At 48.5% G+C, this 12,740-nt stretch overlaps 3 protein-coding genes across 6 annotated transcripts in view; 2 read left to right on the forward strand and 1 right to left on the reverse strand.

Annotated features, from left to right (window-relative positions):
• Positions 1–2,487, forward strand: part of ABR (ABR activator of RhoGEF and GTPase) — a 25,870-nt gene extending 23,383 nt beyond the window's left edge. For all 4 annotated transcript variants that reach the window (XM_062012007.1, XM_062012008.1, XM_062012005.1 and 1 more), the window contains one exon: positions 107–2,487. In XM_062012007.1, the coding sequence (XP_061867991.1) occupies positions 107–196 (90 nt within the window). In that variant the 3' untranslated portion in view covers positions 197–2,487. The remainder of the gene's footprint in view (positions 1–106) is intronic.
• On the reverse strand, positions 2,302–7,360 carry TIMM22 (translocase of inner mitochondrial membrane 22). The gene is made up of 4 exons (XM_062012009.1): positions 7,068–7,360; positions 6,403–6,599; positions 5,295–5,367; positions 2,302–4,270 (listed from the first exon to the last, which is right to left on the reverse strand). Exons 1-4 carry the CDS (start codon positions 7,294–7,296, stop codon positions 4,194–4,196), a joined length of 576 nt encoding a protein of 191 aa, XP_061867993.1. The 5' UTR covers positions 7,297–7,360; the 3' UTR covers positions 2,302–4,193.
• Positions 7,361–7,624: 264 nt separating this feature from the next.
• The window catches only part of SPECC1 (sperm antigen with calponin homology and coiled-coil domains 1), a 91,067-nt gene continuing 85,951 nt past the window's right edge, over positions 7,625–12,740 (forward strand). Inside the window, exon 1 of the mRNA XM_062012353.1 lies at positions 7,625–7,675. The gene's annotated coding sequence lies outside the window, so the exon portion shown is untranslated. The remainder of the gene's footprint in view (positions 7,676–12,740) is intronic.

Consider the following 12,740-nt stretch of genomic DNA (forward strand, 5'->3'; position numbering starts at 1 on the left):
CGTCACTCTTTGCTGGATTTGGCTGCACAGGGACAAGCGGGGAGATGGCAGCTCTGCCCTTTTCTGGTTTAACACCTTCCCCCCCGGCTCCATTTGCCTGCTACAGGTCCAGGTCCTTCTCTACTACCTGCAACATCCTCCCATCTCCTTCACTGAGCTGAAACGCAACACACTTTACTTCTCCACGGACGTGTAGCCTGCAGGGAGAAGGCACCAGCTGCAAACACTCCCAGCTCCCTGCTGGGGCACACGGACTGATGGCAGCCCCCCAGGGAGACCGGCCCGGACCCAAGGCCTGCAGCTCCTGTACAATCGCGTCCCAGTGGCCCGGTCCCGCCGCAGGCGCCGTGCTCTCTGTAAAGTAGTCGTGTCTCATGTCCCTTCTTGTGTTCAAGAATTGTTTTTATGTATATTTGTTCGACGAAGAGGTAGTGACTGACAAGGGCTGTGGACACAGGCTTCCCCCTTGGCTAGTTTTCTCCTGGACTCCTTTCTGCCTGCTCACTCCTCCCAGGCTCCCCCTCGTCTCGCCCAGCTCGAAGCCTGCAGCCTCCCACGAGTGCCTGTTTCGCTGCCCAGCTCCTCTGCCCCACACCTGCATGTGCAGCACCACCTCACTTCAGAGGCTGGGAGCTCACAGGCCTCCCTTCCCCGGTGATGGTGACGACCAGCTCTGCTTTTGCTTGCTGCCTGCACAAACGTTGGACCCCGCGCCTGGATCCTGCTCTGGCCCCAGCAAACCTGCGAGAGTGGAGGAGCAGGGTGCTGCTTCTTCCTTGCCACGTCTCTTCTGGGTGCTTTCGGGCCAGTCCCCTCTCCAGCCTTTCTCCTGTGCTTTGCCTTTGTGTGCGTGTAGCGTGGTGGTTACTTCCCTCGCTGTATCTCGCCTCTGAGTAGCGTTTTGGGGTAACCCATCACACCAGGCTGGAGCGAGAGGTGCTGTGCTGGTCTCGATCCAGGGCAGGTTTGAGAGATGACCAGCTGGGCAGGTCTCTTCCTCTGCCACAGGCTGATCCCAGCTCTGTGCTCTGGCACTCATGGTGTCCCGTCAGAGCACGTGGATCACACCATTTCCGCAGCGAGCCCTGGTGTGCTGGGGAACAGGGTCCCCAGAGCTCTGCCGTAGTTTGGCACACGTGCCCCTGCCAGCCTGGGGTTGCTGGTGCTGGCTGTGTGCTGTGGCAGAGCTTGGCAGGGCACCAGCATTCCTGCTGTGGTCATGAGAATGGGGAGGGTTTTGTCTCCCTCCTTGGTCTTCCCTGCTATCCCAGGCACTGGGCAAATGGCAGCATGTGGCCCTGCCTCAGTGCCAGGTAGGGTGATGGAGGCAAGTGCTCTGGGGCAGCTGGATGGTCACTCAGCCTGGAAACCAGTGTAGAGGGACAGGAGAAAAGTCTTCGTGGCCCTCACTATCGAAGGCACAAGTGCTTTGTTTCCTTTCTCACAAAGCAGTTGCTGCTGGGTTAGCCATGCCCAGCCAGCTCAGGTCCATTTTAGTTAGTGGCTCCAGTTCTTCACCCCCTAGGCTGAGGGCTGAAGTTGTCACGCCTTGCCCCAAGGCACGACAGCCACGTGCCTGGTTCCTGGCCTGTCCTCCACCCTCCCAGGTAGGTGCTGGTACCTGTTGGGACACAAACCCTTTCGCTCTGTGAGCCGAGTCCATGTTCTTGTGGCAAAAGCCTCTCCCCGCCCACCCCCTTCCCCCGCGGCGTTGGCTCTGTGCTCTCCTGTGCCAAACGGAGATGGATGAGAAGTGACCGAGCAGATCCTCGCCAACAGTGGCACTGCCTCTACCTTCCCCACTCAGACTGTTCCAGGTAGAGCCCGGCCGCCTGCCACTGACACACCAGGTATGTCCTCAGCCCACCTCCCCAGGGAAGGCACCACCTGCCAGCCCTGCACCAGCAAAGCAACTCAAGGAGGGGAGGTGTTTCAGTCCCCCTCCAAAGGGCTCACACTCCAGACCCTGCTCCTCTTGACTACCAGCTAAACAGAAGGGAAACAGCATTGCAGAAAATAACCAGGCATCTGTCTTGGCCCTGGACCCAGGAAGGAGGCCGAGTTTTAGATCTGACTGCACAACGGATCCCTGTGTGTGTGTGTCTTGATTTGTTACACGCATCCAAGTCTCTGTCCATGATACTGCCATTCCAGATGGAGACTCTGTACAGCCAAATCCCTCCCGTGCGACAGCGGCTGGAGGCCGGGTCCACACAGCCCCGGCGCAGGGCTGCAGCCCTCCCCGTGACTGCCTTTGGCTTGTCCCTACAGGAAGGAAAAGAGTTTTTGGGGGGTGGACTCTTGCAGCTACAGGTAGAATAGAACTGTTAATTAATATTTGACTTTCAAAGGTTGTTAAGGATATATTTTTGTTTGTGTTCTGTTTCAATTCCTGTAGAGTATAAACTTTAAATGGCTGTAAACCATGTGAGGAGAAAAGAAAGAACGTTAATAAAAATGCAAAGCCCCAACATTTGCACAAAAGGAGCCCTGTGGTGTTGCTGTTTGCACTAACTGATCACCTTGGCACCACAGCTTCTCTTTCTGGCATGGAAATCTTGCTAGTTGCACTTCAAGCCAGTGGTATAAGCACAGGCATTGTGCCAGGCAATGTTTTAAGAAACATCTTATGGTTTGGGCTACATCCTTGCATTTCTGTACATTCTGGAGGTAAAAAAACAACTGTCTGGAGCCAGCCTGTTTAATCAGCCCTGAATTACTCAAGCTTAAAATTCAGCTGACTTGCACAGCTTCTGGCCTGAGGATACTGAACAGGTACAGCAAGGGACATCAGGCAATCTGGAAACCTCATCTGATTGATCACATGGTGCTGTCTCCCCACTTTTCATGGGGGAATGGCAGACAACGTGCCTCCAAACTGACCACTGTTATCAGCCAAACAACACTGCCAGTGTTGTTCTTCCAAGTAAGTGCCTGCTGTCACCATGGAGGGATATCAAACTGTGGGTGCAAAGGAGGGGAAGTGGGTGGGAAAACCCTCATTAGGTGTGTGCATTGAACCTTAAATTCCACTGCCTCACAAAGATGGGGGAGGGGGCTCACGTTGTGGAGTGGCTCAAGGAAGGTTAAAATTAGCCTAAACCTTTCAGAGTATAATACCCACCCCCTGAGCTTGAGTTAGAAGAGCAAGAGGGCTGATACGAATGCAGCTCAAAAAGGGAGCAGCTCCTTGAGCTAATGAACAGATGTTTTAACTTCAGTACCAATCTTCTGCAGAAATAACACTTCCCCCAGAGTAATGCTGGGGCACGGGGAGGTGGTACAGGGACGTGATGGGAAACAGCCTGCCTGCTAAGTGAAAAAACAGTTCTCTAACAGCAGTTTATTCTCACAGCTCTGCTTTCTAATCTCACTATCAAACTGCTGGAACCATTGGTGTGAGCCTGTGGCAGTTAAAGCAGTAGCAAGATTATTTGTATTCCCCACAGTGAGGTTAAATCAGGCTAGCCAAGTGGTTGCAGAGAATTATACTTCTGCAATAACTTCTTTTTTGTTGTTGTTTTTCCCCTTAAACTGTTTTATTCATCTGCCAGTAACCACATGGTTCTAAGGCTAAGGATTCCTTCTTGCTTTTCCCTTTAAGACATGGTAAAGAGATCTGGCTCTCATCTCTGTACTTGAAATAAGACAAGCTGTACAGATGGTGGTTTGTCTTCAGCTGGTATTTTAAGAAAAGCCTGGAACAAACTTATTTCTCCACAGGATCTTACCTCTTCCCAACAGAGCAGCAAGCTGCAAACTGATAACTGTTAAACACTTGCAGCGTGTTCAAACACAGGACAACCTCAATCACTGCGTTTCTTTCTGAAGACTGTCCTGCCTCTTGTGATGCCAGCAACAGACTTAATCAAAATCAGACCCAAAGGACTGAGAGAGCTCAGAGGCCAGGCTTATTTCCTGGAAACTGAAAGTCAGCTGATTTATCCTGGAGATGCTGCTCCCTGTGCCTGGCTCCAGCCTCGTGTACTCCCCGAGCCTGCCCGAAGCAGCACGCCAGGGCTCGCCGCCAGCCTGTTGTTAGTCACTGAGGAAGAGCAGCCAACAGCATCCAGCTCGCGCTGCTGAGCACTCCAAAGGCAGTGGAAAGGTGAGCCTCGTGGTTCTGCCATGCTGCAGGCTCTCAGGAGCAGCGCTGGGACAGAAGGGAATCTTGCTCGCAGGAGGTGCCGCCGTTACCGTAGGTAGTAATCAATTGCAGCGGAGAAAGCGGCAAAGCCCCCACAGCCGATGACCCCTGCCTTCAAACCAGCTGCAACGGAACGAGGGGGAGAAGAATGAGACCAAAGAGGAGAAAGATTTTTTTCTTCCCAGTAACTGGGAAGGAGTTTACACCTGCAGGAACCTGGTGGTCTGCTACCCAGGAACACTGGCACTACCACTGCCCAAGATGAGAGGGAGAACTTGGCACACGCTGGACTCAAAACTGCCACGGCTGGCCTGGCTTGGCACACTGCCTGGGTACTGTGTCTCCCCCCAAGGGACAGAAGAGAAAATGCCAGTGGCCATTGTTGATTTCAGTGCTGTTGGACTCAGGATAGGAAGAGCAGCTACTGCTTTGAAAAGCAGGATTAGGTCCAGGACACACACAATTTAACAAGCTTAATTAGGAGCACTTTCTTTTATGTGCTAAGGACTGGGGTTTTTTTTTCTTAAGGAGAAGAGAGAGAGGTTTGATATTTCTGACAAGCAGAGCAGCCCTCTTCCCATTTGGGGCTTTTCTCCAGTTGTTAGCCCTCAAGGCTTCCCCACGTTTTCATTAGTGCCTTCTGGACTAAAATCCTCGTGCTCTTGCTCTTTTATAGCTAAATAAAATTGTCTGTTGAACTGATAGTTAAGAAAGAAGAAAAGCACTTTATACTCTGCAAATTAACAGTTACTGCCAGTGAACTAATATATATATATGTAGAGCTCTGTTAACACAAGAGCTGCAGCTTCAGCAAGTTGCTCAGCATGTATTTTTGGCTCCCTCCTCACAGCACTGCAGAAGAGTGTGGATTGCTAACACCATTTCCAGCTTTTGCTTTAAAGTCAGTTCTCTTGATTTTCCTCCAGTTTCACTGTCTTGTACAATCAACCCTTCCCTACCCACCCATATCTTTCAAGCTGACAGGAAAGGGATAGAGAGCAGTTCAGCCAGTCTGGAGTACACTCTCACGTTGACATCACCATAACCCCATGCAAAGAGATATGTGTGTTCTGTTCAAAACATCCCCCACATTTGCATAACCAAATTAGTCTTATCACAGAAACAGTTCATAGCAGGCACTACCAACCTCTGAAGCCAATTGCTCCTCCTGTGATGCAGCCACTAATAACACTGTTCTTCCAGTCTGATTTGCCACGATACTGGGGAATTAAAAACCAGGATCAACAAATAAATACAGAATAAAACCTCAGTATCTCTACTAATACCAAGAGGGATTAAACGACCTTCTTTAGCCCCTTCTCAGCTGAGGATGTTTTTCCCTCTGTTCTCAGCAGATGGCCTCCTGCACTCTCAAATGTAAAGCTTGTAGGGCCAGGAGAAGAGGAAAGAACGGGTCACCAGGAAAGGTGAGACAAATCCTTATGGTGCAATGCAGTGCTACAGCAAAGGTTCTCAGGTGAGACAGTACAGCATCCAGAACACTGCACTGTGCATTAGCACCAGCTCAGAGATTTTAAAGGCACTATACAACCGTGATCCCGGCCATGCAGCCTGGTTCTCAGCACAGGTTAGAGCCACAGCATGCTGCTGACAAGCATGTACTCTTTCCATGAGCCAGAGCATGCTGGTTTTTCACCAGGGCAGAGATCTCTTTGTTCTGCTCCATTGTGCAAGCAGATCCACCTTTCTTCTAGATGAGTTAAGAAACAATTGTGTTGTTCAATTAAAAGGCAGTGCTCAAACACCTAACAGGGTAGTTTTTCTCTTTAAGAAAACAGATGAGAGATTTACCATTGAGCTGAACAAGGTCATTTCTTGCTGTAGGGGCAAGATGAAAACAGGCCTGTTACTTAAGAACTTTCATCAAAGGATCCATTTCTGCATATGGAATTTTGAGAGGCCCAAATTACCACGTTGCAGCTCAAAGTTTGACGTTTTAAAGTAATGAGTACTTGTAGGCTGGGTTTGACAAAGGAATGTCAATACTTGCCAACACATTCTGGACTTGAACTGAAAAGGACCTCACTACTGCATGGTCTTCAGCTTATTCTGTCACAGAACAGCAGTTGTGCAGACAGGTCTCAACACTGGAAAGCTTTGATGGCCAACAGAACTAACTAGCCAGCTCTCTTGCCCTGTTACAGCAGGGATATGCATACTTACTTGGATCTAGTGAAAGAGATTATTAAGAGTACAAGAAAACATTTCTTAATGCTTAAGAAGTGATTACTCACAGATTCTACCACACATTCAGTGCAGGAGAACATGGCCCCCACAATGGCAAAGTTCTTTGCATAGGAGATGCCTCGCTGCCCCATGTCTTTGAGAACCTCTTTGGCGGTTGGCGTGCGATAAGGATCCTTGGGATCAAACCCAACGTTGGTGTCGATGCCAGCTGTGAACACACCAAATGCACCTCCCAGAACAAATCCTGCAACAGACAAACAGTACAAAATTAACTTTGGGTGGGATTTGAGCAGCACATTCCCTGTAGGCACCAGAGGATCTCTGCTCCCACTGTCTGGCAATGCTGCAGCGTGAAAGGGGCAGTGCAAGAGCACAAACGGCCTGTCTCTTGCTACTACAGTGATGCTGACACCCTCCTTGCTGACAGCTTGTGCTGAGGAAAAGCCAGAAGTACCTTTTCCTTTGCAAGGCAGGCAGTCAGACAGAGATCCCTGCCTGGGACCTGTGACAGACACTGCAGGAGGCTTAAAGGGAGGTAAATTGAACACGGGGGTGCCTGTGCTGCAGCCTCTTCTCCAGCCGCCCCTTTCCCATGGGCCAACCCCCGCCCCACTCTCTAACCCCCCCGACTGCTGCCTGCTCGGATGACCGCTCCCGCTCAGCGCCTCGTCCCTGCAGCCTTCCGCGGCTCCCTCAGCCGCTCCCGCCGCACCTCCCACGCAGGACAGCGCTGTCTTGAAGGCGCAGCTCTCCATGGCCCGCTCCACCATCTTCTGCTCCTCGCTCTTGGGCGGGCTGGGGATTCCCCCGAGGGCGGCGGGGTCCCAGGCGCGGGGCCGCCGCTGCTCGCCCACCAAGTGCTGCAGCAGCAGGCTATACTGCAGCGGCGGCGGGGGCGGCTCCGGGGCACCCGGAGCGGGGGACGACGGCGGCACCGCCATGATCGGCCTCAGACCGGCCTCAGACACCCGCCGTGAGCTCGGTGCCGCGGCTCCCGGCAGCCGCGGGGGCTCACGGGAGCTGTAGTTCCGCCGAAGCGCGACGCCGGCGGCTCCTCGCCTCGCTGTCACTACGCGTCCCAGCGTGCCCCGCGGCAGCGGCCCCTAGCCAGAGAACTTCAACTCCCGTCAGGCTCCGCGGTGCGACAGCGGGCGGGTAGTTGTCGCGCGGTGCCTCACGGGATTGTCAGTCCCTTGGGAGGCAGCAGGACTACGTTACCCGGCGTGCTGCGCGCCCTCCCCCTGGTGGCCGTTAAGCCCGCTGCAGGTGAGGCGAGGGCTCCGCGGCTGGAGCATCTTCGAGCGGCGGCGGCAGCGCCAGGTGAGCGCGGCTCGGGCTCGGGCTCCGGTTGCGGCTGCGGGGCGCTGGCGGCCTCGCCCGGGGCAGCCCCAGGCTGAGGGAAGGCTGAGGTGCCGCAGTGCGGGACGATGTCCCTCTGTCCTGGCGGAGGCGCGGGGAGGAGGGCGGGAAGCGCTGAGGTGTCGCGCGACGGCGCCGTCCCCCCGCCGTTCCTCCCCCTCAGGGGTTTCTGGCTGCGCTGGTGTCTGTGGGCAACAGGTCCCTCACACGGAGGGGCGGCTCATGGCTGTGGTGCACCCCACGGGCTGCCGGCTGTAGGTGTGGAGAGGCTGGAGCCTGCGGTTTACCCCCAACAGCCTTCAAGCGTCGTCTTGAGGGGAGACGCACCATGGCACCTGAGTCTCTGAGCTCAGGAAAGGTATCATGCCTCTTCTGTATTTTCCACTGGCTGGGGGAGAACTCTATCAGGATGTCTCTGGTAGCTTTTCTGAGGAAGCCCTGTCTGCCTCTGGCATAAACTGCCAATTTTACTTCAGGACCTGTGTATATCTCAGGCATACAAAGTAACCAAAATCTGCCTTTTTGTCACAAAGTCTGACCTTAGCTCATGTCGAATCAAATAGAAAGGCTGGCTCTTGGAAGCTTGTTCTGTTTGGTTGTAAGGTGAGAAATGTTTCTTTTTACCCTGAGTAAACAAGGTGCTGTGAACATTAAAGCATCTTTTATGTGCTTTGCTTGTGTTGTGTTTTGCTCAGCCTGTTTTACTTTCTTGTTCTTGTGGACTAGAAGCAGTTTTTTATTCAGCTCAGTGCAAATGAAGGTGGTTATGCCTTAAAAATACCTTTCTTGACTGCTTTTTTGATATATTTTTTAACGTCAGTTTGAAAAGTTACCCACAGGTTTTCAAACCCCTGAGAAACAGCTGTGACTGTTTCAATAGGCTGCTTCAAAGTGGTGTAGTTCAATCGCTTAAAATCACTTGAGTTAATAATTATTTTTCAACAATGTATTAAGTATGAAATCTTCCTGAAACACAACTCTTTAGATGTCCCAAAGTAATAAATTTTCTCTTTTTTTTAATCCTTTGCACTTTGCCTTGCTTTATGTCTTAGTTTCAGACCGGATAGGTAGGTTGAAATCATAATTAAATTGATGGCTGTACCACTTCAAATATTTCATTAGACGAAGTTCGTTTCCAACAACTTTCCTCTTAAATTCCAGTGCCCTCTACAGGCTGGACCAGCAGGTTCCACCTGCCCACTGCTCTTCCCTCCACTTTTGTTTTTCACTCCTTTTTCTGTCTGTTTCTTTGTTTTCTCTCTTTTTTTAAGATCATAAACCATTGGAAAGCATGCTATTAAAATCTACTAAAACAATATCTGTACAAGGTAGAGAAGGTTCCTGGCAGGATGATCTCCCTAAGGAGCCTTGAACTTCAGATTTCAATCTTCTTGATCCAAAATAACCTAGTTCGGCTGATCTTGAAGTCACACTGCAAAGCCTATTTTCTATAGGTATAAAGAGGGGAAAAAAAAAGCTGTGTTGGATCTGGGATCTGAGCACTGACAGTTTACACGTTATAGCTGGAATATTGTTTTGACTTTCTTTTCTGTGTTCATGGGCTTTGAGGAAAATGCTGGCTTAGTGTTTATTTGTAACAGTATATTATTATAAATATGTATTTTGTGAATATAAATATGCATGCTTGAGGATTTGAATAATCTCAGCTGCCTGCACAGACTTCTCATGTGAGTGAAATCAGGTGGAGGATTAAGGCTTGGAGTGAGAATCTCAGTGTTCAACAAATCTATAAGTCGTTTGGATAAAACTTTCAGCTGCATCTTTGTTTTATAAACATGTGAATATTTGTTGTTGCAGATATGTGTAGCCAAAGCATTTGATCCTCTTCCTTCACCAGGCTCTTACTGGCTGAATGTTGTCCCTGAAATCATGCTTCTCTTAGAGCTGTGAAGTCCAGTATAAGAGCTTGGGTTATTTTTTAACCTGGCCTAGTCCCAGATGAAACAGTTTTGTTTCATGTGAGTGTGCCTCCTTCCTGTCTGATGTCAGAATTGGGTGCAGATGATGAGGAGGTTTTCTGCTGCCTGCAGTGCTCCGGCATGCTCAGAGTCTGTTTCAGCAGAGGGCAGCACGTGGGGATGTTAAATAATTGCGTTTCACTTGACCTTTCGAGTGACTCAGTCTTTCTCCCACACTTAAACATTCTCCAGACAGGATAAACCATGGAAATAATGGGGCTTTTGTCTGAAATCCTGGTTTTGCATATGTCTCTTAGTTGTAGAGCTCCCAGGTTTTTACTGGGCTTTGGCTGTCGTTTTTGGCATTGTTATTTCAAAGAAAAGTTTTCACAGTGCTCAACTTTATTTTGTGAAACTGCCTGTGCCAGGGTCTTTTGTGAAGTTATCTAACTGGGCAGGAAGAGGCTGAAGGTGGAAGCCAACAATAATTAGATTAAATCCATTGTTTTTCACTCATGCCTATGTGTCTGCACCTTTTCCCCCTCACCAGAACTGTGATGATCTAAGGGAATGGGGGGGGGAAGGATAAATTAATGAGTATTTTAATGAAAAAAATAAACACTTTAAGTAGACTGAAAGTAAGCAAGAAGTAGGTTTAGCTGCTTTGCTATTGGTCTTACTGCTGACTTTGCCTCTTGTGTAGCTAAGAAGTTTTCAGTGGCTACAAACGGATGTGTGCTGGGGCCTGCTGGGCTCTGTTTGTGGCAGCAACACTTAATGTTTCCATTCTGTAGTCTCCTCATCTAGATGTTAAGTCTGATGCTTTCCTACTTCTCATCCAGGCTGTGAATGTAGTATTTTTTTGGTGTTTAAAAGATTTGGGGTTTGAAAGGGCATTGGAGAAGTGCTTTGTGAAATATACCTCAACTCAGTGAAGGAAAGGTGCTTTAACTTCTGTACTTCTCTTGGCTTTTATGAGTTTAACCAATTAATATTTCTGAGAGTGCAGTTATTTTCTTCCGAGGCAGCAAGGCTTTCCATGTTGGGAAACACTGTCACTACCATGGCAAACAGCTGAAGTACTCAAAAATGTTAGATTGTAGCTAGATGTACATGGGATTCAAAACTAAAAAACCATCCCCATTCACTGGGTTTTAAACATTTTTTTTAGGTTAATGTAAGATAGACTGCAGAGAGATACTTCAATCAAATCTCCTTTTAGGATCAGCAGATTCGTTCCTTGTGACTCTGCTCTGTTATTCAGAGAGAAGGAGCAGGATGTGGGTTTTCAAGATGATTGTTTGATCCTGTCTGCTCTCTTTAATGTTTTAGACCTCAAAGTGTGTCTCCTTTTTTGAAAGTAAGGTGGTTTCTTTGTGTTTGCCCCACTTCAGCAAGTTAGTCTTCCCCCTCTTTGCAATTTCCCTAATCTAACAAGTACTTCTGTTTTCACCTATGGAATTCTAAATGCACTTGTGTTGTAACTCATGGTCTAAAAAAAGATCTGTATGAAGTTTCAGGCATCATCATCTCCCAGGGATTTTGGCTGTTGCTATAGAAGCCTAAATTCTCTTTTGAAAGACCTTTCCAATATAAAGAAGTTGATACTGGAGGAAAGTTGTCATGGAAATATGCAACAAAAAGAGAAAGGAAAACTCAGTTTGATGATTGTTACGTAGGCTTAGTGAGCTTTGTGAAGTGGCCTCAGATGCAGAGTTCTGCAGATTCTCTTAATTACATTCCAGTGGACTGGAACTCTACAGACTACAACCTAAAGACGTGAATTGTTTAATATTTTTATAATTAAAGATACCTCTTCAAGTTGGTGACCTTCATGTTTATCCAGATTCAAGTTTCCTCACTGCATAATAATGTCTAAAAAGCAATATACTGCTATGCCTTAGGCTAACCAACACCTCAGATGGGGAGACAAACTCCCTTTGAAGCTGAGTTTGTGGCTGTGTTGCAGGAGCAGGACTCATCAATTCCCTGGTGTTCAGACCATTGGTGTAGTCACAGAAAGCAATGTTCTGCTGGTACCACTGATGTTTCCCTGTTGGAAGGATTCTCCTTCAGGTCATGCTGGTAGGCAGGGGAATTTCCACCAGCCTGGTTCTAGTGTGGGATGAATTGTAGCACAGCTTTTTATTATACCTCTGGCAATGAACTGCCCTGAAAGGACTGCGACCATGATTGAAATGAGGCTTTCAGAACCCATTTTAAAATAACTAACTAAAAATAGTTTATTCTGCAAGCCTCAGTGCAGTTTCAGACTTGAACAGGAGTCCTTTGTGCCCAGTTAAATGGCAGTATAAACAGATCTCTCATCATAAATTTCTTGTCCATTTATACCATCACAAAGCCTGGTTGGCTTCTTGGTTTCAAGCTTTTTGTGTCTTTCTTACTGAAGCTCCCTAATAAATGTGATTATGAGTGAGCTACCTTTAAATATCTATTACCAGTGTCACCATGGTAACTGTTGGAAGAGTTTCTTGCTGGTAGAAGGTTTTCAGCTTCTACAGGGCAAAATGCTTAGGCTGTTGTTTTGATGGTCTGAATGAGATCACACACAATATCAAAGAGGAAAAAAGAATATATGTTTTCATTTTTATTAAAAAGAATGTCAATGATACTGATAGGAGTAAGATTGATTATGGAGTCTGTCCTCCAGACAGAGAACAGAGGAGTTAGAGGGGGCAGAGACAGACCAAGCATTCCCTTGAGAGCATGCCTTCACCAGCAAGCTTCTGCAGGAACACGAGGAGGCCATTCTCCTCCAATGAACCAACACTTGGCCTTTCTTTTAAGACTGTCAACAAGTGAAGTAATTAATCCTAATGAAAGATGCAAAATCATGATGTTCCACTTGCCACAGGAACATGCAGAGTCGCTGGATGATTCAGTGTGGAGTGGAAAGAAATTGAGCTGCCTTGTGTGTTCTCTTCTCATATCTCTGTGTTCTTAAACTCCTAATATTTTGCTCTAAACCTTCAGCTGCTGTGCACCAGGCTAGCAGTGCTAGTTGGGTGATCTCCAGAGTGTCTTTCCTGCTGTTCTGTTCATAATCTTCCCAGTTCCTTCTATCACATCTGTTTTCTTTCTCAAGT

This window comes from Colius striatus, chromosome 20 (assembly GCF_028858725.1).
Source record: "Colius striatus isolate bColStr4 chromosome 20, bColStr4.1.hap1, whole genome shotgun sequence".
Classification (NCBI taxonomy): Eukaryota; Metazoa; Chordata; class Aves; order Coliiformes; family Coliidae; genus Colius; species Colius striatus.

Coding starts and splice junctions, on each gene's coding strand:
- TIMM22 (XM_062012009.1), bottom strand. CDS start 7,296: ATGGCGGTGCCGCCGTCGTCCCCCGCTCCGGGTGCCCCGGAGCCGCCC. Junction 6,600..7,067: donor AGCGCTGTCCTGCGTGGGAG/GTGCGGCGGGAG, acceptor TGTCTGTTGCAG/GATTTGTTCTGGGAGGTGCA. Junction 4,271..5,294: donor AGGAGCAATTGGCTTCAGAG/GTTGGTAGTGCC, acceptor GTTCCGTTGCAG/CTGGTTTGAAGGCAGGGGTC.